Here is a 26,045-nt window from a genome sequence, read left to right on the forward strand (position 1 = left end):
ATTATTCACCTCATCAGTTTGGATTCATGAGGTGAAGCTAATTTCGTGACAGTTTCTTACATATCTGCCCCTGCTATCTTCGGATTTGTGCGGAAAGTCTGTTGGTACGTCGCCAGTGACACAGGTTCTGCACACCAACTTGAACAGGAGTTTGGCTGCAATTTCCGCCATGCTGTCAGAAATTTCACTGGATTGTCATAAATCCCCTCGTCGCGCGGTGTAGCTGCGCGGTCAAGGGCTCCTTGCCAGGGTACGCGCAGCTCCCTCCGTCGGAGGTTCGAGTCCTTAGCGAACGTTAGTATATGTTAGATTAAGTAGTGTGCAAACCTAGGGACCGATGACTTCAGCAGTTTGGTCCCACAGGAACTTACCACAAATTTCCGCATAAATCCCTTCTCCTTTATTCGATCTCAAGCCTTCCAGAGGTCATTTAAATTCTGACTGTAATACTCGATCCCCCATGTCTTCCTTATCGATACTGGCACCCATTTTTCGTTGGCTGCCCTGTACTTCAGATATTTTTCATTCAAAAGGAATTTATATTGTTGTTCTCCTGTCTTTCCGTGAACGTTTTGTACTTCCATCGTCGATAAACTGAAAATTTTTTCTGTTATCTGAGGTTTCTTCGGAGTTACTGTCCTTGTACCTACGCCTGACTATTCAACATCTGTGACTGCCCTTTTTAGAGCTGAACATTTCTCTTCAGCTGAACTGCCTACTGTGATACGCCTTACTGCAATATCCACATTCTTAGCGAAATTCAAACGCTTCTCATCGTTCCTTATTACATCCGTATCCAACTTCCTTCCACACTCATTCTTCCGTATAAGTCTCTTAAACTTCAATCTACTCTTCATCATTACTAAATAATAATCTGAATCCGTATATGCTGCTGGGTACGCCTTACAATCCAATATCGGATTTCGGAATCTCTGCCTGATCATGACGTAATCCAGTAGGAATCTTCCTGTGTCCCCGGGTCTTTACCAAGTATACCTACCCTTCTTGTAACCCTTTCCTCTACTCCTTTCCCTAGAACCGTGTTCCTATACCCCTGATTATTAAATTTTCATCTCCCTTTACAGCCTGAATTACTCTGCCAAATCCTCATATACATTTTCTCGCTCTTCATATTCTACTGACGACGTCTGCTTATATGTCCTAACTGCCGTTTGCGGCATGGTTTGCTGTCGAATCTGATGAGAACAACCAAATTACTGAGCTGTTCAAAGTATGACACCCTCCGTCCTACTTTCGTACTTATGCTATCCCAGTCCACGCTATTGTGATGTAGTTGCTTCTGATCCGGAGGAAGTCGGTTCAAATGTAGGTCGTGAAAATTAGGCAGCGATTTGGGGCAGATGAGCTGTGCGGTTTCTGACGAATCACAGCGTGCCACTACGTCCCGATGTTATACCATTTGTATAGTTAGGATGATAGAAGAACACCATTTAGGTTTGTCTAATAGACTTGGAACATTACGAAGAAAAGTATTCAGCACACCAGAATTGGAATATTCCAGGAAATGCTACAAATTTGTAGGTCCAAAATGCCCAATTACTGAAGAGGGATCTAAGAATGTTAATTATTGCCATTAGAGGTATATACTGAAATGTCCCATATCAAAAGAATAACGCATCTTTTCTGCATAAAATAATTTTTATTGAATTCTAAAAGGGCATGTAAACATAAAAATTGCTAAACATTTGATTTCATATATTATCGGTGGAAACAGTAAATTCTGTGCTTTTCTTACTTCAGTTGCCGACATTAAGCGTAGCCCGTCTCCTCAGGAAGTGTGCACTACCTGTACCACAATACGTACTTCTGTGTGGAGTTGCACTTGTTGTTCGTCATCTGTAACGTCACGTGTCCAAAAGAAAATTGAAAAATAAAAAAATATTTATCTATATTGTACTTTCATTCTGCTCTTATATACTACCATACAAACAAGCATAAAGATCCAATGGCTATCACATCTATCCAATAACACCCGGTTGGAAGAGGTAGACGGTAAATCACCCCTGCTAACAAGTTATATAGAAATCATTCCGGATTACACACATTGCCGTCCCGAACATCAGCTTATGCGCCTAAATTTAAGCGTTAGGAAGGACATATGTCAACCGAATGAAAAATATGAAACGATACACCGTCTTAGGAACAGTGAGAGTTTCGGAAATGATGCAAAGGTCTAGATAAGTTTCAATTGATACATTTGTTTTAATGAAGGTATTGTGCTATAAAGAACCACTATTTTCGTTTACAAAACGGTCAATGGAATCTTTCATAGCTGGCCGCTGTGACCAAGCGGTTCTAGGTGCTTCAGTCCAGAACGGCGCTGCTGCTACGGTCGCAGGTTCGAATCCTGCGTCAGCCATGGATGTGTGTGATGTCCTTAGTTAGGTTTAAGTCGTTCTAAGTCTAGGGGACTGATGACCTCAGATGTTAAGTCCCACAATGCTTAGAGCCATTTGAACCATTCTTGAATCTTCCAACATTTTTAATTTTCGATTATCTATTCTATTTACATATTCCATATTGAAATCATCTCTACAAAAGCTGAACGTGAAGTGCAGGTACGCTATTCGTTCATAGAAATGATTTTTTTATGTTGTCGAAGCTAAAGACACAAACGGAGTACAATAAAAATTGTTTGCAGTACTGTCGTTCCCTCTGTCTTCTGCAATATTGGTCACAGTTCTCGTGGGACAGTACTGTAATATACTGAGAGTGAGATCAAAATTGTCGTATAGGTTTTAAATCTTCGAAGGAAAAAATTTCGTACAATTATCTGTGCGTGTAAGAGGAAAAGCTGGTGAAACGGATCATGATTTGTTTACAGCGAAAATCGTATTAGAGGGCGAGAAGCGGAAATGCCGTCGATCTCTAAACGGAATCAGGTACCTATGAGAAATAAGGACTGCGGTCACTGTTTTAATAGTCCCGCACATGATACAAAAGTGACTAGATGCGTCATTTGACTGTTACAGGTGCAGAAATCCACCAAACAGTCTGTTTGAAATTACAACCAACCAAATCTTCCTCATTGACGAGCTAATTAGTAGTCTCATGCAGAAAGTCTTTGTTTCTACAGTTGTCATATCCGTCGTGATCGAGTTTTTTATTCCCACATCATACCACAACTGTATTAGAGCGCAGCTTCAGATCTTATACTTGCTCTTTTATTCCAATGTTGTACGATTACTACCTCCATATTTCTTGATTTTTAATTGTTCTATCGAACTGGAAGAAGTTCATATCGATGGTTTTCCATTCACAGAACTAATTCGAATGCATTTTTAGACAACGACAAATGGTTCAAATGGCTCTGAGCGCTGTGGTCCCCTAGAACTTAGAGCTACTTAAACCTAAGTAGCCTAAGGACATCACACGCCCATACCCGAGGCACGATTCGAACCTGCGACCGTAGCGGTCGCGCGGTTCCAGATTGTAGCACCTAGAACCGCTCGGGCACTCAGGCCGGCTTAGACAACGTCAGACCTATTAATGAAATTGTACATTATATAAAATATGTCTGTTTGAATGTTCAAATTCCGCAGTTGCTTCCTTTGTCAGTTTTCAGCTTTATGACTTCTCAATGGCCAACGGCCTTGCCGCATTGGTAATACCGTTTCACGTCAGATCATCGAAGTTAAGCGCTGTCGGGCTGGGCTAGCACTTGGGTGGGTGACCATGTGGTCTGCCTTGCACTGTTTGCAAGTGAGTCCCACTCAGCCCTTGTAAGGCAAACTGAGGAGCTACGTGATTGGGAAGTAGCAGCTCCAGTCTCGTAAACTGACATACGGCCGCGAGAGAGACGCGCTGACCACATGCCATTCCATATTCGAATCCAGTGGCGCCTGTGGTCTGAGGATGACACGACGGCCGGTCAGTACCGCTGGCCCTCCATTGCCTGTTCAGACGGACTTTAGTTTAATGTTATGCCTTTTCAAAATCTGCGTTCTTCACTTCCCCTTTGTGAAACTTATTGTCTACTACGAAAGCAGTGTAAGTCGAGGTTTAGCTGTCGTTTATAGATGTGTACCTCAAGATTGGATGTTGTTTGTGTTTATATTACATGCAGCAAAGTGCAAAAACGACAGCTCTTTTTGTATTATCGCAAAAAAGGGGAGAGTGTGCCACGAATATAATACGCGAACCGGGGTGGAAGTCATTAAAAGAAAGGTATTTTTTATTTCGGCAGGATTTTCTCATGAAATGTCTATGACCAGCTTTCTCCTTATAGTGTGAAAATGTTTTGTTGGCGCCCACCTACAAAGGGAGCATTGATCATCATAATAAAATAAGAGAAATCAAATTCCGCACGGAGAGATATAAGTGTTCGTTTTTCCCGCACTCTCTACGAGAGTGGAACAGTAGAGAAACAGCTTGAAGGCGGATTGATGAACCTTCTAACAGGCACGTCATTATGAATTGAAGAGTAATCACGTAGACGAATATGTAGATATTTGCTGAGGATTGGAAGTGAAGTTTGTTTCTGTGTGTGTTCTTTACATCTCCTACAACTGTTTCTGTGAGACTTTTAACCCTGCTAACGACAAAGCAAAAACTACAGTGTTAACCAAAATATTTGCAAAATTGTCGTGTGTTGTGTATTGCTACCAACATAAGGCTTCCTTTTTACACGCGGATCCAGGGGTGGGGGAGACGGAGCGTCGAGGTGGTAATGACCTCAACAAAACATATTTCAGCAGAAGTGTTCACATTTTCACACATTTAAGTTCACCAATTTCACAGTTAATTTTCGGAACATACAGTGCCATGACAAGTAAGACTCTCAAAAAGGACAAGGAATTCTATAAATTACAAGTTACTTTTAAGACATGATGTTTCTTAGTTGCTTGGGTGAGGGTCTGTTCACGTGGATAGAATTAAGGGCTGATCGGTATCATTTTAACCAAGTAAGGAAGCGCATTGCCAGACTGATTGTACCTGCTATCAACAACATACCGGACACGGTTCATAAACCTGCAAGCCACAGGTAACCAACGAACAACGGCATGTCAGGGAAGATGGAAAGTGTAAGACCCCACACCTCTTTACCATCAGTCTTCTGACTGGTTTCAAGAGGCCGCAACTAATTCCCGTCCAGTGCCAGCCTCCTCGCGTCATAGTAGCATATCTCAAGCCAGTGTTTACGAAGGACTGGAAGAAACTGTGCCGATTCAGACTGGCAGATCTCTGATGATAGATAGAAGGCAACGCATGAAGAGGAAAGAGCCTGTTTTGTTTTTGGTAGGTTGAAAATTGGTGTTGTCAAGTAGGGCTGAAACTCATTTTTGTTTTATTTTTTGTGATGAGTAACCATACTTTAGAAAGTGGGGTGGTTAGAAACTTATTTTGACCCCACATCACGCCATCAAGTGTACAAATTCTGCTAAATAAAACTCCAGTGGTCCAACAGCACTTATGTCGTAAATGCAGCTGAAAAAAACGTCAAAGGCTTTGGGTGACGGACAGAGTCTGCCGAGACCTGTTGGCAAGTAGGATGCACCCCGCCCTTGTGAAGCCAACTGGGAAAATATGTGATTCAGAAATAGAGACTCCGGTCGCGGAAGCTGACAACGGCCGGGAGAGCTGTATCCTCCCCATACGCGCTTTCATATCCTGCATCAAATGACGCGATAGGCTGAGGATAATACGGCGGTCGCTCGGTACCGTCGTGCCTTCCGAGGCCTGTTCGGATGGATTTTAGTTTAGTTTAAGTTGTAGTTACGATTAATTATATATCTTGCCAACTTTTGCTGTTTTAACGTAAACACACTTCCACGAAAGCAAATGGTTCTGGGTGCTATGGGACTTAACTTCTGAGGTCATCAGTCCCCTAGACTTTGAACTACTTAAACCTAATTAACCTAAGGACATCACACAAATCCATGCCCGAGGCAGGATTCGAACCTGCGACCGTAGCGGTCGCGCGGTTCCAGACTGTAGCGCCTAGAACCGCTCGGCCAGTACGGCCGGCTCCACGAAAGCAGTGATGATGCCTAAATAATAATAATCAATTAATTGTAAAAGTGGAATACGTACAAAATTTAAAATACGTCTTTAAGCTTATTTATAATAATAATAATAATAAGCAAAAGTAAAAGTCAAATACGTACAGATTTTAAAATACGCGTTCAAGTTTATTTACATTTTCGGAAATTAGAAATTATTCCTTTGCTGCAACAGTCTGCACTGCATAACAATTCTTTTGAAGTTAAAAAAAGTATATATAGTTGATAGTAAATACGGGGCCAGATTACACTAAGTTTATCTCCTAACCGGCCTCTGTGACAAAGCGGTTCTAGACGCTTCAGTCCGCAACCGCACTGCTGCTACGGTCGCAGGTTCGAATCCCACCTTGGGCATGGATGTGTGTGATGTCCTTAGGTTAATTAGGTTTAAGTAGTTCTAAGTCTAGGGGACTGATGATCTCAGATGTTAAGTCCCATAGTGCTTAGAGGCATTTGAACCATTTTTTGAACCATATCTAGCAATAAACATAAAACTGAAACACAATTTTGAAGGAAAACTCATTGCACTAATCGTAGACCAACCACGTAACGAAAGGGCCCCACAGTGCTTACAGATACCACTATATTAGATTTATACAAGGACAAAATTCTGATGAAATGGTGTGAAATATTTGACATTTGTCGTAACGGTTATTTTACGTAGTCGGAAAGAAGAACACGCTATCTGATACTCCCCGACTTCAAACCGCGTGAAAAGAAGATAAAAACTCCGTAAGTAAATTGTACACCACATCAGCCAAAACGGCGGCACGGTACCTCAGCGTGTTCGGTCAGAGGAATAGTTGCCATCAGCAATATATAAAAAATTAGTGAACGGATCATCGATGAACTTGCACGGGTGTCATAGGACGCCCGCCCCGAACAAATGCAACGAACAATATCGAACAAAATGAGATTAAAGAAACGGGGAGGCGGGGGTTTGGGCGCCTGCCTAGTAAGTAGGAGATCCCGGGTTCAAATCACGGTCGAGGACACATTTTCAAATCTCCCCGTTGATTTCTATCAACGTCCAGGACACAGCTGATGTTTGTAATTCATTGAAATTTCAAAACTATTTTAACCTGTAAGTATAAAAATGTAGAAACATGTATGCTATTTCCGCAGAAGCACCACAAATGATGCTTTGTAAATAAAAGCGAAACTTGTCTCGGTGTAACACACTCTCAAACCGTGTTACCCTCAAGACCCAAAAAAGCACAACTGATGGATGCAACACTGTTCTCAGTTTCTTAACTGCCATTTATTTTCGCATTGATACACGAAGTATTGCTGTGGTATCTCTCTTCCCGTGTGGTTACGAGTATCATTTGCTTCAATCCTGAAGTGCCTTCCCGAAGTCAACTGGTAACGTGCAGTAGTCTCTTTACACTACTGACTAATGCGTAAGACTTCGTCACTTGGCACTTACTGTTAAATAGCGGCAAGGAGCATCTTGATGTAAGCCTCGCCAAAAGAACTCTGCGAATGGAACTTACGCTTCCTTTCCTCTGCAGTTTTTCATTTTTTTTTTTTTCCCCTTTTATGAATGTTGGGAGTGGCAAGGTGGGCGGCTGGGTGAGCTGTTGGGGTGGTGGGTGGTGGGAGGATGTGGATGCGCCGCAGACGCCCGGATTTAGCGGAGCGCGCACCGGTGCGGAGTCCTGTGAAAATTTAACCGGCCCGCGGTAGGATTAATGCGGTTGTTTGCGCCAAAAGAAAATTCACCTCGTAAACCAGGGCCGGTGCCTCCGCAGTTATTCTTTTATCAGAGGAAACATTTACGCAAAAGAGTTTAACCTTTGGCTTTCTCTATAGGCGACCCTGAATATTTAAATACCGGGACACCAAAAAATTGCAGGAACGGCTGTTTAAATCTGAGGCTACTGAACAAAAGAGACTTAAAAGCAATAAAAGTTGCTGATAAAATAAGCACCAGCGATTCTCTGCTGCAGTATCAGAGTGGAATTTACTAATGTAAACGAATTTTTACTTTAGATTTCCGTAAGAGTTGAAAAATGTGATAAATATAGGTTCAGAAAACACTTTTGGTGTAAAACATGACTTTTATGGTACTGTGTATGTTTCTCAGTCGTTCTTAATTCTGCAGAGATGTCAATCATTAATAGAAATTTCTTAGAAAAATAATACTTTCATTCTGGTTCTTAGATTTTAGAAGATGTGGTTGGTGTTGGATCTCTACACATTATTAAATCATTACGTTTGTTGCATCGTTGTAGCGCATTTCAGGTAATTTTGTACACCAACATAATACACATTAATTATACGTATTTTATGTATACAGTTCGGAAAAATACCCTGTTCTGACACAAGGTGTTTGTAAATTGAATAGTATTTATCCCCCTCTCCCTCCTCCTCCCCCTACCCCCTCTCAGGTATATATATATATATATATATATATATATATATATATATATATATATATATACCTGTCTTTCGCAGTAACTTTCATAAGAGCATTCCTCCAAATTCATCAACAATGTTCACCAGAGTAGCTATCTACGAATACGTTACGAATCTTGGGTGTAGCGATGTCGAAATTATACTGGTCATTCGATTAAATGTCATAAAAAAATTCGCCTATTTCATTGCGAAAGTAATGTCGCTGTAGCCAGATTTTCAGCCTAATTGTGCTTGGAGGCCAATAGGGCTACAACATATACTAAAATGTCTTTCCAAGAAACAGAGGAAGTGTGTATGGTAACGTAACATCAGCACATGATTGTTAAACGATGAGTGAATAGTGTGGTTGTGTGTTTGCTGAAGCAACCACGCAGCTCAAAGTAATTTCCTATATTCTTAGCAGATACTGAACTAACTAATACAGGCGCTTTAGCGTAGTATTGTACTGGAAAGCTTGGAAGAGACATGTTCGACGCCGATGTGCATGGATAATAAGAGGATGTTATCTACCATGTGCCTTTTATCTACTTTTTTATCGAAATATGTACACAAGAGGAGCGCATTTTGCACATTGGCTTCATGTAATGTGACATGGTTCTTGTTTAACAAGTTGTTGAAGTTCAGATGATGGCAACATTCCGGTCATCTTGGAATAATAAATGTTTCTATACTGCGATCGCGGGGCACGGAAAGTGTGCTTCATTTAAACTACTGACTGCCATAGGCCTTCGTGTTCTTATGTAAGAACCCTGACATGGTGGACTGACTTGAAAATCGCTACGGAAAGTTTCAGCTTCAGAGGTAACATATCTTGTATTAAAATTATATTTCTCAAAGTCCGCTTTCATTGCATGAGAATGTATATGAGGCCTCTGAACCGACAGAAAAGATCAGTGGTAATATTAGATGCTGATGTGATATATTTGTTGAAGTTGCAAGCTTGAGCTGGCCGAATAACATATTGCTTCTTCCATGTAAAATCAAAAGGACGATGTTCCCCAGAAAGTACAAAAGTAAGGAAAATTAAACATTAAGAAGGACTACGCGCGCAAGAAGTTATTATTCTCTGTCTTAGCTAGTTTATCGCTGATTTGCAGAAACTTCCGTCGCCCCGAAATCTTCATCCGCTAATGGCCCTCCCTTGCACAACAAAATGCTGGAAAGCTGACAGCACACTGCATAAGAGTGTTATAGCTTCGTAACCAAATCCAGCGATGTGGACGATGTGATCTGCTCTCTGGCAACCAGACCAAACGTTCTGAGACGTAGCAGTTGACTCATTTATTTTTTTACAGAAAATAAAAATTGGGCAGGAGCAAGTGATTTAGTCTGGAACCGCGCGACCGCTGCGGTCGCAGGTTCGAATCCTGCCTCGGGCATGGATGTGTGTGATGTACTTAGGTTAGTTAGGTTTAAGTAGTTCTAAGTTCTAGGGGACTGATGACTTCAGATATTAAGTCCCATAGTGCTCAGAGCCATTTGAAGCAACCAGGAATCGAGGTGGTTGACGATTTCTGCCTGGTATCGACATTGATACTGGTGATATATAGGTCCAAAGAATTCCAAAGCATTCGAGAATGTTTGTAATTTCAATTTTGAAATCGTATGCTGAAGGAAACCACTACAGTAATCTGATTGAATTACCGGTGATTAGAATGGCCTGAGTGATCTGCACAGAGGGTTGTCGGTGGAGCGAGGAAGCGTGCGACTGCTCGTCTTTAATTCGCGCAGAAGGCGCCGCCCGCACCGCCCCCACCACTCGCCCCCCCCCCCCCCCCCCCCGTGCCCGCCGCCACGGGCGTCCGTCAGTTCGTTAAGGGCCCCGCCCCGCAAGTGGCGTGTCGTAACGAGCCTGCATCGAATTAACGACGTCCCGCCAGCGCGTAAACTGCCGACATCGTGCTGCGAATAACCCTCCTGATCTCGTTTCACAAATTCGCGTCGTGCTCTTCGCCAGAGCGGAACCTCTCCTCGCTGCGTCTATGTCGCACTATAATATTTACCGGAGAAATTTGTGGCAACTCCACACCGGGTCAAGGAGGAACCTGCTTTGCGCTAATCTCCTTCCGAGGTAAACGGAGTGAAATGAGAATTCACTCAAGTGCAATTATTGTTACAGGCAGCAACCAGCTGTTAATGGAACGCCTGAGAGGGTAGGTCGAGTCGGGGGAGGTGTAGTACACAACAGGCCAGAAATGTGAAGTCTGAATATTGTTTCTCGACTTTGAATTGTTATCTTCAGAATTTACGTCCGTATTAACGAACCACATTCTCTTCCCCAATATAATTTGTCATTGAGGAATGTGTTATTCCAATATTTTCGAAGGTACACAAATCTGTACTAGTATTATTTACCGCCAACTACTCCATTCACCGAATCAATGACCAAAGACTCCAAGGTAACGTAATTCCATTCCAGCTTATTATGGAAACTGTTAGTCAGAAGTATCTGCTGCAAAATGCTAGAAACTTTGGCTTCTAAAAAGCATGCGTTGTTGAAAAAGGTCACTGTGGCTTAGATTAAAAGTAATTTTCCAACAATGTACGATCATGCGATGCAGCAGACTCAACTTAGTGCTAAATTTGCAGCAATTATTGAGTGAACATCATGCAATTCATGGCAAAACCAGCGGGTCTTTCTGATGTCCTAATTTCCTATGAGGTTTATTTTATCCGGTAAATATTGTAGTCATTTTTGAGTTTCAATGACTGATTTGTTGCAACGTATGCTATTGTAGTAACCACAGAAATCAATGTGGGATGGACTTCGAATGTATCATTTTGGACAGTTCAAAAATGGCTCTGAGCACTATGGGACTCAACTGCTGTGGTCATCAGTTCCCTGGAACTTAGAACTACTTAAACCGAACTAACCTAAGGACATCACACACATCCATGCCCGAGGCAGGATTCGAACCTGCGACCGTAGTGGTCGCGTGGTTCTAAACTGAAGCGCCTAGAACCGCTCGGCCACTCCGGTTGGCTGGACAGTTCAGCGAAATTTGTCGTTTGTCGTTAATGGACTATGGCAACGGACGATCGTCGTGAGTACCTTTTCTAACAGCACGACATTGCCTGCAGCGCCTCTTCTTGGCTCATGACCATATTGGTGGGTCCTTGATGACTGGAAAACCATGGTCTGGTCAGTTGGTAAGCTTTCGAGTTTGACGCTGACCCCACGAAGCCCTGGTCCCAGGCTCTCAACAAGGCGCTGTACAAGCTGGTGGTGCCTCCATAATGGTGTGGGCTATGTTTACGTTGGAATAGACTGGAACCTCTGGTCCTACCCAAACGACCTTTGCCCGTTATCCTGACGCTCTACGCAAATGTCACTCCTCTCCGTCGTTACGTGAAGTGAGAGGTAACGCATTAATTTATTCTTGGCACACTCTTGATAGTATGGATCTCAGAAATACTGGATTACCAAACGATTTCCGAAATCGTCATACGTCTAGCTCCAACAATCATTCGTTCAAAGTCTGTTACTTCCCGTCGTGTGGCCATAATCTTTCTAAATTAATCACCTAAGTACAAATGACAGCTCCGCCAATGTACCATCGTTCTATTCCGTATGTACGTTATAAAATGGTTCAAATGGCTCTGAGCACTATGGGACTTAACATCTGAGGTCATCAGACCCCTAGAACTTAGAACTACTTAAACCTAACTAACCTAAGGACATCACGCACTTCCTTGCCCGAGGCAGCATTCGAACCTGCGACCGTAGCGTTCGCGCGGTTCCAGACTGAAGCGCTTAGAACCGCTCGGCCACTCCGGCCTGCTGTACGTTATACTACCACCATGTATACATGTCCATGTCTCTATAGCATGACTTCTGTCATCGCAGTATATGTCACTATCATTTACTCCTGCATCCACTAGAAACACTTTTACATATTATATGCATTCGTTATCGAATAACGGATATATTATGAGACTTAAGGTTCGATACTAATGGAAAGCGTTTTTACTAGCATGTTTTCTTCCCCACACGCACTTCATACCTGAGTTGTGGGCCTCTACTTTATTAACCTCAGCAGAGAAAAACGTTAGTGACAGAGTACCGAATACATTTTGTCAGTTGCAGCGTACAATTCGTGTCTAACTCGGGTACTTTTGTCAGTATTCGTAAGCCTCCCATTCCTTTCTCCCAGATACGTTTCCCGCAGGACTACCTTGTGAGGTAATACCAACTGTTCAGTTCGAGTTTTTTAATATATTCTTCTGATAGGTTAGATGTGGCCCGCCAAGAATTATCGCCTACAGCCCGCTCAAATATCATGGATGTTGGTCCCCAATGTCTTCACACATGTCCTACCATCCCGTCCCTTCTTTTCGGTACGTTTTTTACTCCTCAGATTCTCCAGAGAATCTCCTCATTCTTTAAAGGTTCATCTAATTTCGAGTATCCTTCTGTAGAATAAAATATCAAACTCTTCGTCTGTCTACCTTTTTGGTTTTCCCGCAGTATGTGATTCACTTCCACACAATGATGTGCTCCAGATGTGCAATCTCAGAAATGCCTGCCTCAAATTAAGATCAATGTTTTTATACTATTAGGGTTCTTTAGGCCAAGAATGTTCAGTTGCTTGGGATAGTCTGCGCTTTATACCCTCCTTCCTCCCTCCGTAAGATGCTGTTTCGTTTCCGAAGTAGCTTCGTGGTCCCCTAGTTTGATCACATGTTTCACATCAATCCCGTATTTGATACTTCTCAATACGTTCCTCTTCCTTCGTTCAGTACCTTTTGCCAAAGGAGAGATCATCGTGGCCCTTTCTCAGCTACAGGCCATATGTACTCTGGATATATACAATGCCTCTGATCATTCCTGATTCAACCGCCTTTAGTGGCAGTTTCCAACACTAAGGGCAACAAAGTGCTATGAACATCTGTAGACTCATCGGCACACATTGACAAGGCCGTTGGCAGAGTGAAGGTGACTTCTTGTGCCAGAATTCTTCGGCTGCCATTCCTCATTCAACGCAAAGAAGAATTCCAGAAATTACCCAATGAAATGAATAGTCTAATGATCACAGAATACCGTAAATCCGTAGTATGTGCTCCGTACACATTTTGTTCCATTGAGTAAGTCCTGAAATTCTTCATCGCATTGACTGTGGAGAGAAAAGTCTCCGGCAGGTCTTATAACCGCTATTCTTTTATCCCCTGTTAGCCCAGTCCTCGGCCACTCGTTTATATTTATCATTGCCTCTTCCGTGTACAGACTCAACCGTAGAGGAGGATGACTGCATCCCTGGCTTACATTGTCTTGAATCGGAACAAGACGTTTCTGGTCTTCCAGTCATGTTTTAATTCCTGTTCTTGTACATATTGTACCCGTCTTTTCCTATAGCTTACGCCTATTTTTCTATAATTTTGAAATTATCCATTTCTTAATGTCGAACGCGTTTTCTACATCAAGTGAAGTGTTGTTTCCATTATCAAGCGCTACGTCGCAGCTGCTTCTCTAGTGCATTTACATTTGCTAAGGCCAAGTTAAATGCATCTGTATTCTAGGGGTAACGTCGTTGATGAATGATCAAAACGTCCCCGATTTCAAACCCGCCACCGCATCCACGTTGAATAAAAGTCATCAGCAATGGCGGTCGAAGAATTTCTGCACTAGAAATCAACGGCCTTGTCAAAGAGTGGACAGAGTCTCAGAACACTATCTTTCCCTTAGTGTGGGAATCTACCCCTAGAATCAGCAATGAGGAAAGGCATGAGGATACAGAAGTCAAAGGAAACCACTGTATTATAGGCACATTATATATTTAACCAGAGTATATGCGGCCTGTAATTAAAAAAGTGTCATGATGTTCACTCCATTGGCAAAAGATTCCAGAGTCATCCCGTCCCTCGTTTGGTTTCCGGAGGGGGGGTGGGGGTAGAGGTGAGTGCTGCAAAGTGGGACGTGACGATGAGAAAAAGATTGAATAGCCAACGAAAGGATAACGTTATGCTGGTCGGAGCGTGGAATGTCAGAAGTCTGAACGTGGTATGGAAGCTGGGAAATGTGGAAAGGGAAATGCTATCTCTCAGTCTAGATACAGTGTGGGTCAGTGATGTGAAATGAAAAGTAGATAAGGATTTCTTGTCAGATGAGTATAGGGTAACATCAACAGCAGCAGAAAATGGTGTCACCAGAGTAGGATCCGTTATGAATAACAAGGTAGGGCAGAGAGTGAGTTACTGTGGACAGTTCAATGAAAGAGTTGTTCTCATCAGAACCGATAGCAAACCAACACCGACAATGACAGTTCAGGTTTGCACCTCGACATCGCAAGCCTAGGATGAAGAGACATAGAAAGTATATGAGGATATTACAAGGGTAGCTCAGTTCCTAAAATCAGGTGAAAATATCATAATCCTAGGATTATTTGAATGCGGTTGTAGGGAATGCAAAAGGAGGAAGGTTTACAGTAGACTATGGACTTGGTACTGTGAATGATAGAGAAGAAAGACTGTTCTGCAATTAATTTCAGCTTGTAATAGCGAATACACTGGTCGAGAATCACAAGAGGAGGAGTTATATTTGGGAAAGGCCGAAAGGTACGAGAAGATTTCAGTTATATTACATCTTGGTCAGGCAGAGATTCCGAAATCAGATACTGGTTTGTCTGTATCGAGAAATCCAGGAGCGGATATAGACTCAGATCGCAATGTAGTAGTGATGAAGAGTTGGCTGAAGTTTAAGAAATTAGTCAGGAAGAATCAATGAGCAAAGAAGTGAGATACTAAAGTTCTAAGGAATGAAGAGAAACGCTTTAAGCTCTGTAAGGCTATAGATACAGCGATAATGAGTAGGTCAGTAGACAGTTCAGTTGAAGAGGAATGGACAACTGTGAAAAAAGGCAATCACACAAGTTGGAAAGAAAAAGATAGGTACAAGAAGATATATGCGAAGAAACTGCGGGTGTCAGGAGATATACTTAGGTGAAAGAAGAAAGTACATAAAGATTCAGGGAAATTCTGGAATACAGACAAAGAAGTCACTTAGAAATGAAATATATCGGAAGTCCAAGGAAGCTAATACGAAATAGTTAAATGTAAAATGTAAAGAAGTCGAAAAGAAACGATAGTCGGAAGGATTGACTCAGAATACTAGGATGATAACATTAAGTGTGCAATGGGATGTCCACTGAATGCAGAGCAGAGAGCATGTAAAAATGGTTCAAATGGCTCTGAGCACTATGGGACTTAACATCTTAGATCACCAATCCCTGAGAACTTAGAACTACTTAAACCTAACTAATCTAAGGACATCACACACATCCCTGCCCGGGGCAGGATTCGTACCTGCGACTGTAGTAGTCGCGCGGTTCCGGACTGAAGCGCCTAGAATCGCGCGGTCACAAAGGCCGGCAGAGAGCATGTAGTTGTAACGAGTACATTCACGGCCAATGTAAGTTGGAGGTCCTGTCTGATGTGATAGATGAAGAAACAGCAATCGGCAGAGAGGAGATAGGGAATATATTATTAAAATCAGATATTAAAGAGTTTTCGAAGACTTAGGATCAAATAAGACAGAAGGGATAAATTACATTCAGTCAGAATTCTTAACTTATTGAAGGCAGTGGCAACAAAACGACTATTCACTTTGGCGTGTAGAATGTTTGAGTCTGGCGATATATCATTTGACATACGGGAAAATTCATCTACATAATTCCTAAAACTGGAAGAGGTGACAAGTGCGAGAAATGTCGCACTATCAGCTTGACAATTGCATCCAAGCTGATGAGAAGAAAAATATACGGAAGAATGGAAAAGAAAATTGAGGATGTGTAGATGACGATCAGTTTGGCTTTAGGAAAGGCAAGGGCACCAGAGAGGCAATTCTGACATTGCGAATGATAATGGAAGCAAGGCTGAAGAAAAGTCAAAGCACGTTCACAGGATCTGTCTACTTGCAAAAAGCGTTCTACAAGGTAAATGGTGCAAAATGTTCGAAAGTCTAAGAAAAATACGGGCAAGCTACAGGTAAAGAGTGGTGATATACAATATGAACAAGAGACAAGAGGGAACAATAATAGTAGAAGCCCAAGACTGAAGTGTTCGGATTAAAATGGGTATAAAACAAGGATGTAGTCTTTCGCCCCTAGTGTTCAATCTGTATCTCAAAGAAGCCATGACTGAAATAACAGAAATGTTGAAGAGTGGAAATAAAATTCAAGGTAAAAGTATATCAATGATTCGCTGCTGACATTGCTATCCTCAATGAAAGTGAAGAACAAGTACATGATCTACTGAACGTAACGAACAATCGGAGAAAGATGAAAGTAATGAGAAATATTTAAAAAGAGAACAGTGAGAAACTTGAAATTAGGATTAGTGATCACAAAATAGTTTAAGTTAAGGAATTCTGCTGTCTAGGCGGCAAAATAACCCAAGACGGACGGAGCAAGCAGTACATATAAAGCAGTCTAGCACTTGCAAAAAGGGCATTCCTCGCAAGAAAAGTCTACTAGTCTCTAATAGAGACTCTACTTTTAGGAAGAAATTTCCGAGAATGTATGTTTGGAGCAAAGCGTTGTATGGTAGTTAAACATGGATTGTGAAAAAACAGAAACACAAGAGAATCGAAGCATTTTAGAAGTGTTCTGCAGAATGTTTCTGAAAATTTGGTGGACTGATAGGTAATGAGTAGGTTCTCCACAGAATCGGCGAAGAAAGGAATATATGCAAAACATTGACACGAAGAAGAGACAGAGAGGGTAGGACATCTGTTAAGACATCTGGGAATAATTTCCATGGCACTACAAGGAGCTGTAGAGGCTAAAAACTGTAAAGGAAGACAGAGGTTCTAATACAACTAGCAAATAATTGAGGACATACCTTCCAGGTGCTACTCTGGGATGAAAAATTTGGCAGAGGAGTGGAATTCGGGGCGGGCTGTATCAAACCAGTCTAGCTCAACGACATCTAACAGATCCTCAGTTTTTCTGTTCTTCTTTTTATTATTCTTGCCGCAATTTGGATGTGTGAGATATGAAGTTGATTCTTGGATAATTCTCCCACCTACCTCTCCCTGCCATGTTCGGTATTGTGTGGGTAATATTTTTCCGAATGTCTGATTGTATGTTTCCAATCGCAGAGATAGTATATACCAACTTGAACATACGCTTTGTTGTCTCTTCGACAATGATTTCACAATTCTGCAGGAATGGTGTCTATCTCTCCTTCCTTATAATATCGCAAGTCATCCAAAGATATGTTCAATTCTATTATTAAATCCCCTATGTCTCCCATTTACAATAACATTTGTACTTCTGTCACGTCAACAGAGAAGTCCTCTCCCTCGCACAGACTTTCAATGTGGTTTCGCATCCCTCCGCTCTCGTTTCTGCTCTTAGCAATGGGATTGCACTTGTACTCTTATTGCTGTCACCCTTGCTTTTAAATTCCCTGAAAATCGTTTTGTCATCTCTATGTACCAAATTAGTTCTTGAGACGACCTTTTCTTTTTCGATTGCATCCTACAGCCATTACGTCTTGGCTTCCCTGCACTTTTCATTTATTCCATTCATAAGTAATTTTTGCGGCTGCGTTCCTATCTTTCTATGAACGTTTTTGAGTCTTCTGATGTCGATCAGTTTAAGAATTCTGTTAATCAATGTTACTTCGGCGTTACCTTCCTTGTTCCTACGCTTTTTGTCTATCTTCTCTGATTGCACTTTTCAGAGATGTCACGCTTCTTCAGCTGAACCGCCTACTGTGGTATTCATTATTGTGTTATCAATAACCTTAGAGAATTTCAGACGCATCTCATCGTACTTCAGTACACTAGTATCTCACTTAATCCCACACTGACTTTTGCATACGAGTCTCTTAATCTTCAGTCTACTGTTATCGTATTGTGATCTAAATCTATATATTTATTTGTGAGTTTGCTTTTAAAATCCAGTTTCTTATTGCGGAATATCTGTCTGACCATGAACAAGATGTAATCTTGCTAGATTATGCCTGTATCTCCAGTCCATTTCGACGTGTACTTCCTCTGCTAGTAAGTTTTGAACACCACATTCGCTATTACTGGCTAAATTTTACTGTAGAACTCTATTGGCCTTTCACATTCCTAATACGAATCCCACATTCCCCCGTAACTCTATCTTCTCTTCGTTCCTCTACGAATGCATTCCAATTCCCAAGATTATTGGATGATCATCTCCCGTTAAACACTGAACTAATCGTTCAGTATCAGCAAATTATGTCTGTACATATTTATTATTTGTTTGTGGACTCGGCATAAAGCATTGTCTTTGGCATCCGACCTTACGTCAGAGAAGACATTAGTTCTATTTTACAACGACTCGCATAAGTTCACATTGATGATAATGTAGTACATTTCCTCATTGTGTAGTATAATAGTTATGAATCTGAAAAAAGATGTTTGGCATTATTTTATTATTTTTATTTTTAGTAGAGTCAGCAAACGAAGAAAAGTCTCTGAGGTATGTCAAAAATCATTTTCAGTCAGAAGAAGCTCCACAACAAATCTGCAGGAACCTATATGCCGAAGTAGCACTGATCTGCCGATGATAGTTTACTTATATCAGAGCTGCGACATACCAAAAGTTTTTACACTACGATTTGCCTCATCATCAAGTCATGAGCGTAAAAGTTGTCAGGAAGGCGATTCCAGTCTGAATGTTGCAACATCGGATATCAAAAATTAAACGTTTGGCCTATATCTGTCTGTAAATCCCGTTCCGTAAACTGTGGCTTGATTTATTTTCCAAGAAAGGCCAGTGCGCCGGTTGCTCAGTGGTAGCGGCATGTTTTAGACACTGTCTACCTAATGACGTTTATTAATGAAAGTAACAGATAACAAATGCTAAGTAAGTGTCTCGATAACGTCGAATACATATGGTGCAAAATTAATTGTTACTTTCAAGGCCATATCCAACGACGCACTTTGGAAAGAAGGAAGTCCTACAGCATTGGTATATTTTCTTTGACTGAGACAACAAGAGAAATTTTAATGCGAAACGGCACATGAGTGTCGGCGCCCATAAATGTAAGAAGTTCTACTGGACGGATTACACAAGCTTCACATGTTCCATTGCTTACTTTTTGTGCTAGTAGAGCGAACTCAAAATATCTGTGAAAAAATGAACCCAATCACCAGTTTTCACTGTCGTGTCATATTAATGTGATAACCGCCTGTGTTAGATGTCAACGTGCAATGACGACTCACAGATGGCTGGTGGCAGCACTTACAGTGGAGGGTATGTAAAACGTGCCGGGAGGATATGGAAATCGCTCTAGTCCTAATATGGGGACGGAACGATGTATCTGACGTAGAAAACGTAATGGTCATTGGATTTTGGGCCAAGGTTGGAACCATCTCCGAACCTCCTAACTTTGTAAATTGTTCGCATGCCGCCGTGGTGCGTGGCAAAATATCGCAATGCAGAGGTGGCGAAAAGGTAACTTTGGTGCACCACAGTCCACAGAAAACATGGGTGAACGACGGCTGCAGAATTGTTGACAGGCGAACAGACGAAGAATTGTTGAGCAGCTGACGGCCCAGATAAATCAAGGTGCTACCAACAACGTCTCCTCAACGACCGCTCAGAGAACGTTGCTGCGCAAGGGTGTCCACAGGCGCCTGCTCCATGCACCCATGCTGACTGCCGTTCATGGGCGACGAAGACTGGAATTTGCACACCAGTAGCTTGCTGGACGTACACTGAGTGGCGACAGATGGCTCTTTCAGCTGAATCACGTTTTACGCGGCATCGCTCAGATGGGTCTTGGCAGGTATGGGGTGAAGCGTCTGGAAGCAAAAACCGTCCATCAGTCGTCGGTAGGGGCCAGGCAGGAGGAGGCTATGTACCTGGCTGGGGAATGTTCACGTGGCATTCCCTGGGTGATTTCCTCGTTGTCAAAGGCCAATGGGTCAATAAAAGTGGTATGCATCCATCCTTCGGGATCATGTTCACCCCTATATGCACTTTTGTTTCTTCCTCGGTACGATATCATCTACCAGCAGGACAATGCAACGTGTCACACAGTTCGCAGTGTGCGTACGTGGTTTGAAGAGCACTAGGATGAGTATATCGTACTCCTCTGGCAAACAAACACCCCGGACTAAAAAGGAACCGAAAACATGTGGCACCATATCGATGTTATTGTACGCATCATGGACGATCAATGGAGAAATTTAGCGGAAATGGCTACGGCAATGGAGTTGGCATGGCTCCACGTCATTTCCAGATCTTCATCGACTCTCTTCTTGCACGTACGCCCTGCAAAAAAGTGGTTACTCGGACTTTTGCTTGGTAGTCACATGTATGGGACTGGACTGCATACCTGCGTTGTTGTTATTGTGAACCATTTTCATAGATTAAAGTCGCAAAAAGTATGATCTGGAAATTAATGCTTTCGTGAAATAGACGTTACTATAAGGTCATAGCCGTTGGCGTGGTATCTGAGTAACTGCTCAATCTGACCGCACAGTTGAGCGTGTAAACGCACAGCTTCCTGGACACGAGAAGGGGAGCATGAGCCGGATCAAATTGGCCTCATGAATTAACGACGGGGGCTGGGAAGCAGTCCAGCTTAGATGTGGTTTGTAGTTCATATCCCGCATCCCACGAGAATAATACCGGACTAAAGCGAACGTGCAGGAAACGTTCTCACACTTGCTCATGATATTTACTCCATGCGCGTAAAGATGGGAAGCACAGTGTTGGCGGGGAAGGGGGATGGGGTTTGAATAATAAACTGTTGCCGTAAATGTTGCGTCTCTTTGAACCCGTAATCATCATCATCATGTATCCACTCGAAACTGTATGGTGAAAGTATTTTTTGGAATAATAGGAATTAGTATTTCATATCCACGATATTTAGCATGAACAGATTATTTTGACCTTTGTTTAGAGCTTTGAAGTTATATGTAGAAACTACCCATAAGAAAATTATTAAAGTAAATATACACTGGTTGAATAAAAAGTTAGTACACGGAGAAGACGTCGAATTTGATTCTATGGCGGCATATGTCACCTGGGGGTTATTAGATATACTGACAGTGGTTTCAGCGTTGTCCGCCAATACCGTAGTGTCATTGCTACCAGAGCCCCATCTGTGACTACTCTTTAATAGGGAATGCTCACAGCCAGAAGGCTCAATGTGGTGCAAACAAGTGAAGCAAGCAGACAACCAAACAACGGAGACGCACTCGTGCTTCCCACAGCCAACTGAGCGCGTTCCAAAGGGGTCGAAGGCTGGATGGTCTCTTCGCGGAATTGTTGGCCCATCCCATGCATTATTATCTGGGGAGCGATAAGCTACAACTCCCGTTGACCTTTGGTGTATATGGAGGGAATGCTAGGCAGTTCTCTGTACGTGCAGATTGTTATTAGATGTATTTTTTACTGTTCTTGCAGCAATAAGACGATGTGTTGTCGATAATACTCGCCCACATACTGCCTGTGAAACTCAATGCGCTCTGCAAAATGTGCAGCAACTTCTATGGCCAGCACTGTCCCAGGACGTGTCTCCAATAGAGCACGTGTCGAATATAATGGGACGAGAAGCGATCATATGACTCGTCAACCAACAAGACTTACAGAACTACGTGAAGAGGTCGAGCAGGAGTGGCATAATGTAACCTGGGACAATACTCGCCGTTTGCAGGATTCACTGGATACCGGAGTCACCGTCCGCATTGCCTCCCGTGGAGGGTACCCTACGTATTAATAGGTATGTTTCAATGTGAGTCGGCACATGGTACCTCAAAACGGCTATTGATCTGTAAATTTAATCATTTCATGTACTCCTGTTGCAACAATGAATCTTGAGTGAATTGGAAACCTCTAGAAGGGAGTACTAATTATTTTTCGACAGTGTATGTGTCCTACTTTGACAATTCATAATTCCCACAACTTACGTGAGAATACAGCGGCAATTTTAACCATATTACTCTAGCACTCCTGAGGTTAGGGATTTAAAACATGTCATTAATTCATTTGTACGCTGTGACTTGAGAGGGACTCATGATGCTCGCATTTACTGATGTAATTGTTTACTTGAAATAAGTTCGGTATCTTACTTTCAGCTTAGGTAACACGATTAGTGCCGAACTGTGAAAAAAGTAAACAAAATTGATACATAAATAGCAAATTTCGCTCCCACATAACAAATTATTACCTAAAGATAAAGGTAGTAGTGGCTTTTTACTTAGCTTGCATTTATCGCGAATCTCTTGCCCAACGTAAAGTCCCGAGCGACTTGAATAAAGCGCAGGTGACGCCTGCATATAAGAAGGGTAGAAGGATGAATCCTCTAATATTACAGACCAATCTCCTTAACGTCTGTTTGTTGCAGAATTCTTGAACACATTCTCAGTTCGAATATAATGAGTTTCCTTGAGACAGAGAAGTTGCTGTCCATACATCAGCACGGCTTTAGAAAGCATCGCTCCTGCGAAACGCAACTCGCCCTTTTTTTAACATCATATCTTGCGAACCACGGATGAAGGGTATCAGACGGGTGTCATAATCCTTTACTTCCGGAAAGCGTTTGACCCGGTGCCCCTCTGCAGACTCCTAACTAAGGTACGAGCATATGGGATTGGTTCCCAAATTTGTCAGTGGCTCGAAGACTTCTTAAGTAATAGAACCCAGTACGTTGTCCTCGATGGTGAGTGTTCATCGGAGGTGAGGGTATCATCTGGAGTGCCCCAGGGAAGTGTGGTAGGTCCCCTGCTGTTTTCTGTCTACATAAATGACCTTTTGGATAGAGTGGATAGCAATGTGCAGTTGTTTGCTGATGATGGTGTGGTGTACGGGAAGCTGTCGTCGTTGAGTGACTGTAGGAGGATGCAAGATGACTTGGACAGGATTTGTGATTGGTGTAAAGATTGGCAGCTAACTCTAAATATAGATAAATGTAAATTAATGAAGCTGAATAGGAAAATAAACCCGTAATGTTTGAATACTCAATTAGTAGTGTAGCGCTTGACACAGTCACGTCGCTTAAATATTTGGGCGTAACATTGCAGAGCGATATGAAGTGGGACAAGCATGTAATGGCAGTTGTGGGGAAGGCGCATAGTCGTCTTCAGTTCATTGGTAGAATTTTGGGAAGATGTGTTTCATTTGTAAATGAGACCGCTTATAAAACACTAATACGACCTATTCTTGAATACTGCTCGAGCGTTTGGGATCCCTATCCGGTAGGATTAAGGGGGGACATAGAAGCAATTCAGAGGCGGGCTGCCACATTTGTTACTGGTATGTTTGATCATCACTCGAGTGTTACGGAAATGCTTCAGGTACTCGGGTGGGAATCTCTGAAGGAAAGGAGGCGTTCTTTTCGTGAATCGCTACTCAGGAAATTTAGAGAACCAGCATTTGAGGCTCACTGCAGTACAATTTTACTGCCGCCAACTTACAATTCGCGAAAAGACCACAAAGAGAAGATAAGAGAGATTAGGGCTCGTACAGAGGCATATAGGCAGTCATTTTTCCCTCGTTCTGTTTGGGAGTGGAACAGGGAGAGAATATGCTAGTTGTGGTACGAGGTATCCTCCGCCACGCACCGTATGGTAGATTGCGGAGTATGGATGTAGATGTAGATGTGTTATTACACATTGTAAATGTACCATCATGCGCACACCGTACGATGAAAATGCAGAGTGGCATTAAATCCAAAGAGTCCACCGGCACTTCACGTTCCCTTAGAAGGCAGAAAACAAGTAGATTCACCGAGCTAGTCACCCTAGTTGGCTCAATAAACATCTTTTCTGAGTCAGTCTGGAACATTACAGTCACTAAACACTGAAAACAGTGCTACAGAAGTACAAGTGATACTTACGGTTGATGTCGAGGACGACCAACTTGGTGACAGGCGGTGCCATGTTGGTGTTCGACGCTTGGCAGATGAGCCGTGAGTGCAGGTGCTGGCGGCCGATGTTGGGGAACGTCAGGTGGTTCACGGTCAGGCCGTCAGCCGGCCGCTGCTCGAACGAGTCGTCGATGACTGTGTTCTCCAGGAACCACGTCACTCGCGGCATCGGGCGGCCTGGGAAGATACAAGCAGGAGCGTCAGAGGGCGCAGGGGGTGAGGCGCATACTACATACCCTACCATTTTTTAGTTTCTGCAACGTTCATCAGTACCACTGACAAGTTTATTTTGATCGTAATTTATTTCTAGGAAAAATAGATTTGTAATTGTTAATGTTTCCACACCTTAATATTCTTATGTCATTGGATGTTCGCCTGTAAATGGTACTTCCATAATGGAAGATGAATTCCTGAATTAGAGGTAGCCAACACCTTCCCTCCTTTTCCTTAAAGTTCTCTGTCCTCTTTTTGATACATTCACGAGATGGTAATACCACTCAGTTATATGCGGCTCAAGTTAATCACGTACATACCGTCAATTAACTAAATCTTAGGCCACAGGTGCAAACCCAAGTGCATGTACAGTTAATATATGTTAACTCACGACACAAGGGTAGCGCCTCTGAATAAACATGAAAACACCCTGAGTCCCCTGTTCCAAACCAGACATTGCACTAATTTGTAACAAGAACTGTGAGCAACGTCTTCGGAAGATTTCTGGTATAACGAGTAACCCTCCTTATCCTAACAACAGTTCCTTGATGAATTCTCTATTGGCAGAATATTCCGTTTTATTTTATAAATTAACACACCGCCATTTGATTGTATTGTTGTTTATTTAATTACGACCTAGGTTTCGGCCTTTCATGCCATTTTCAAGTGATTAAGTTTATGTCACTAACATATATTGCTGGACATCAGCTCAAAATTGTCCATAAATTAAGAAAAATATTGGGCCCCCATGAAATGCCGGATGTGAAACCATCATTTTGTGGGGAACGAATATTTTCCTTAATTTACGGCTAATTTTGTGCTTCATGTCGTGCAATATACACTCCTGGAAATGGAAAAAAGAACACATTGACACCGGTGTGTCAGACCCACCATACTTGCTCCGGACTCTGGGAGAGGGCTGTACAAGCAATGATCACACGCACGGCACAGCGGACACACCAGGAACCGCTGTGTTGGCCGTCGAATGGCGCTAGCTGCGCAGCATTTGTGCACCGCCGCCGTCAGTGTCAGCCAGTTTGCAGTGGCATACGGAGCTCCAACGCAATCTTTAACACTGGTAGCATGCCGCGACAGCGTGGACGTGAACCGTATGTGCAGTTGACAAACTTTGTGCGAGGGCGTATAGTGGGCATGCGGGTGGCCGGGTGGACGTACCGCCGAATTGCTCAACACGTGGGGCGTGAGGTCTCCACAGTACATCGATGTTGTCGCCAGTGGTCGGCGGAAGGTGAACGTGCCCGTCGACCTGGGACCGGACCGCAGCGACGCACGGATGCACGCCAAGACCGTAGGATCCTACGCAGTGCCGTAGGGGACCGCACCGCCACTTCCCAGCAAATTAGGGACACTGTTGCTCCTGGGGTATCGGCGAGGACCATTCGCAACCGTCTCCATGAAGCTGGGCTACGGTCCCGCACACCGTTAGGCCGTCTTCCGCTCACGCTCCAAAATCGTGCAGCCCGCCTCCAGTGGTGTCGCGACAGGCGTGAATGGAGCGATGAGAGTCGCTTCTGC

At 42.8% G+C, this 26,045-nt stretch overlaps 1 protein-coding gene across 2 annotated transcripts in view; it reads right to left on the minus strand.

Annotated features, from left to right (window-relative positions):
* LOC126266694 (neural cell adhesion molecule 2) overlaps positions 1–26,045 on the minus strand; it is a 571,136-nt gene that overhangs the window by 296,840 nt on the left and 248,251 nt on the right. For both annotated transcript variants that reach the window (XM_049971131.1, XM_049971132.1), the window contains exon 4: positions 24,267–24,473. In XM_049971131.1, the coding sequence (XP_049827088.1) occupies positions 24,267–24,473 (207 nt within the window). The remainder of the gene's footprint in view (positions 1–24,266; positions 24,474–26,045) is intronic.

This window comes from Schistocerca gregaria, chromosome 4, assembly GCF_023897955.1.
Source record: "Schistocerca gregaria isolate iqSchGreg1 chromosome 4, iqSchGreg1.2, whole genome shotgun sequence".
Lineage (NCBI taxonomy): Eukaryota > Metazoa > Arthropoda > Insecta > Orthoptera > Acrididae > Schistocerca > Schistocerca gregaria.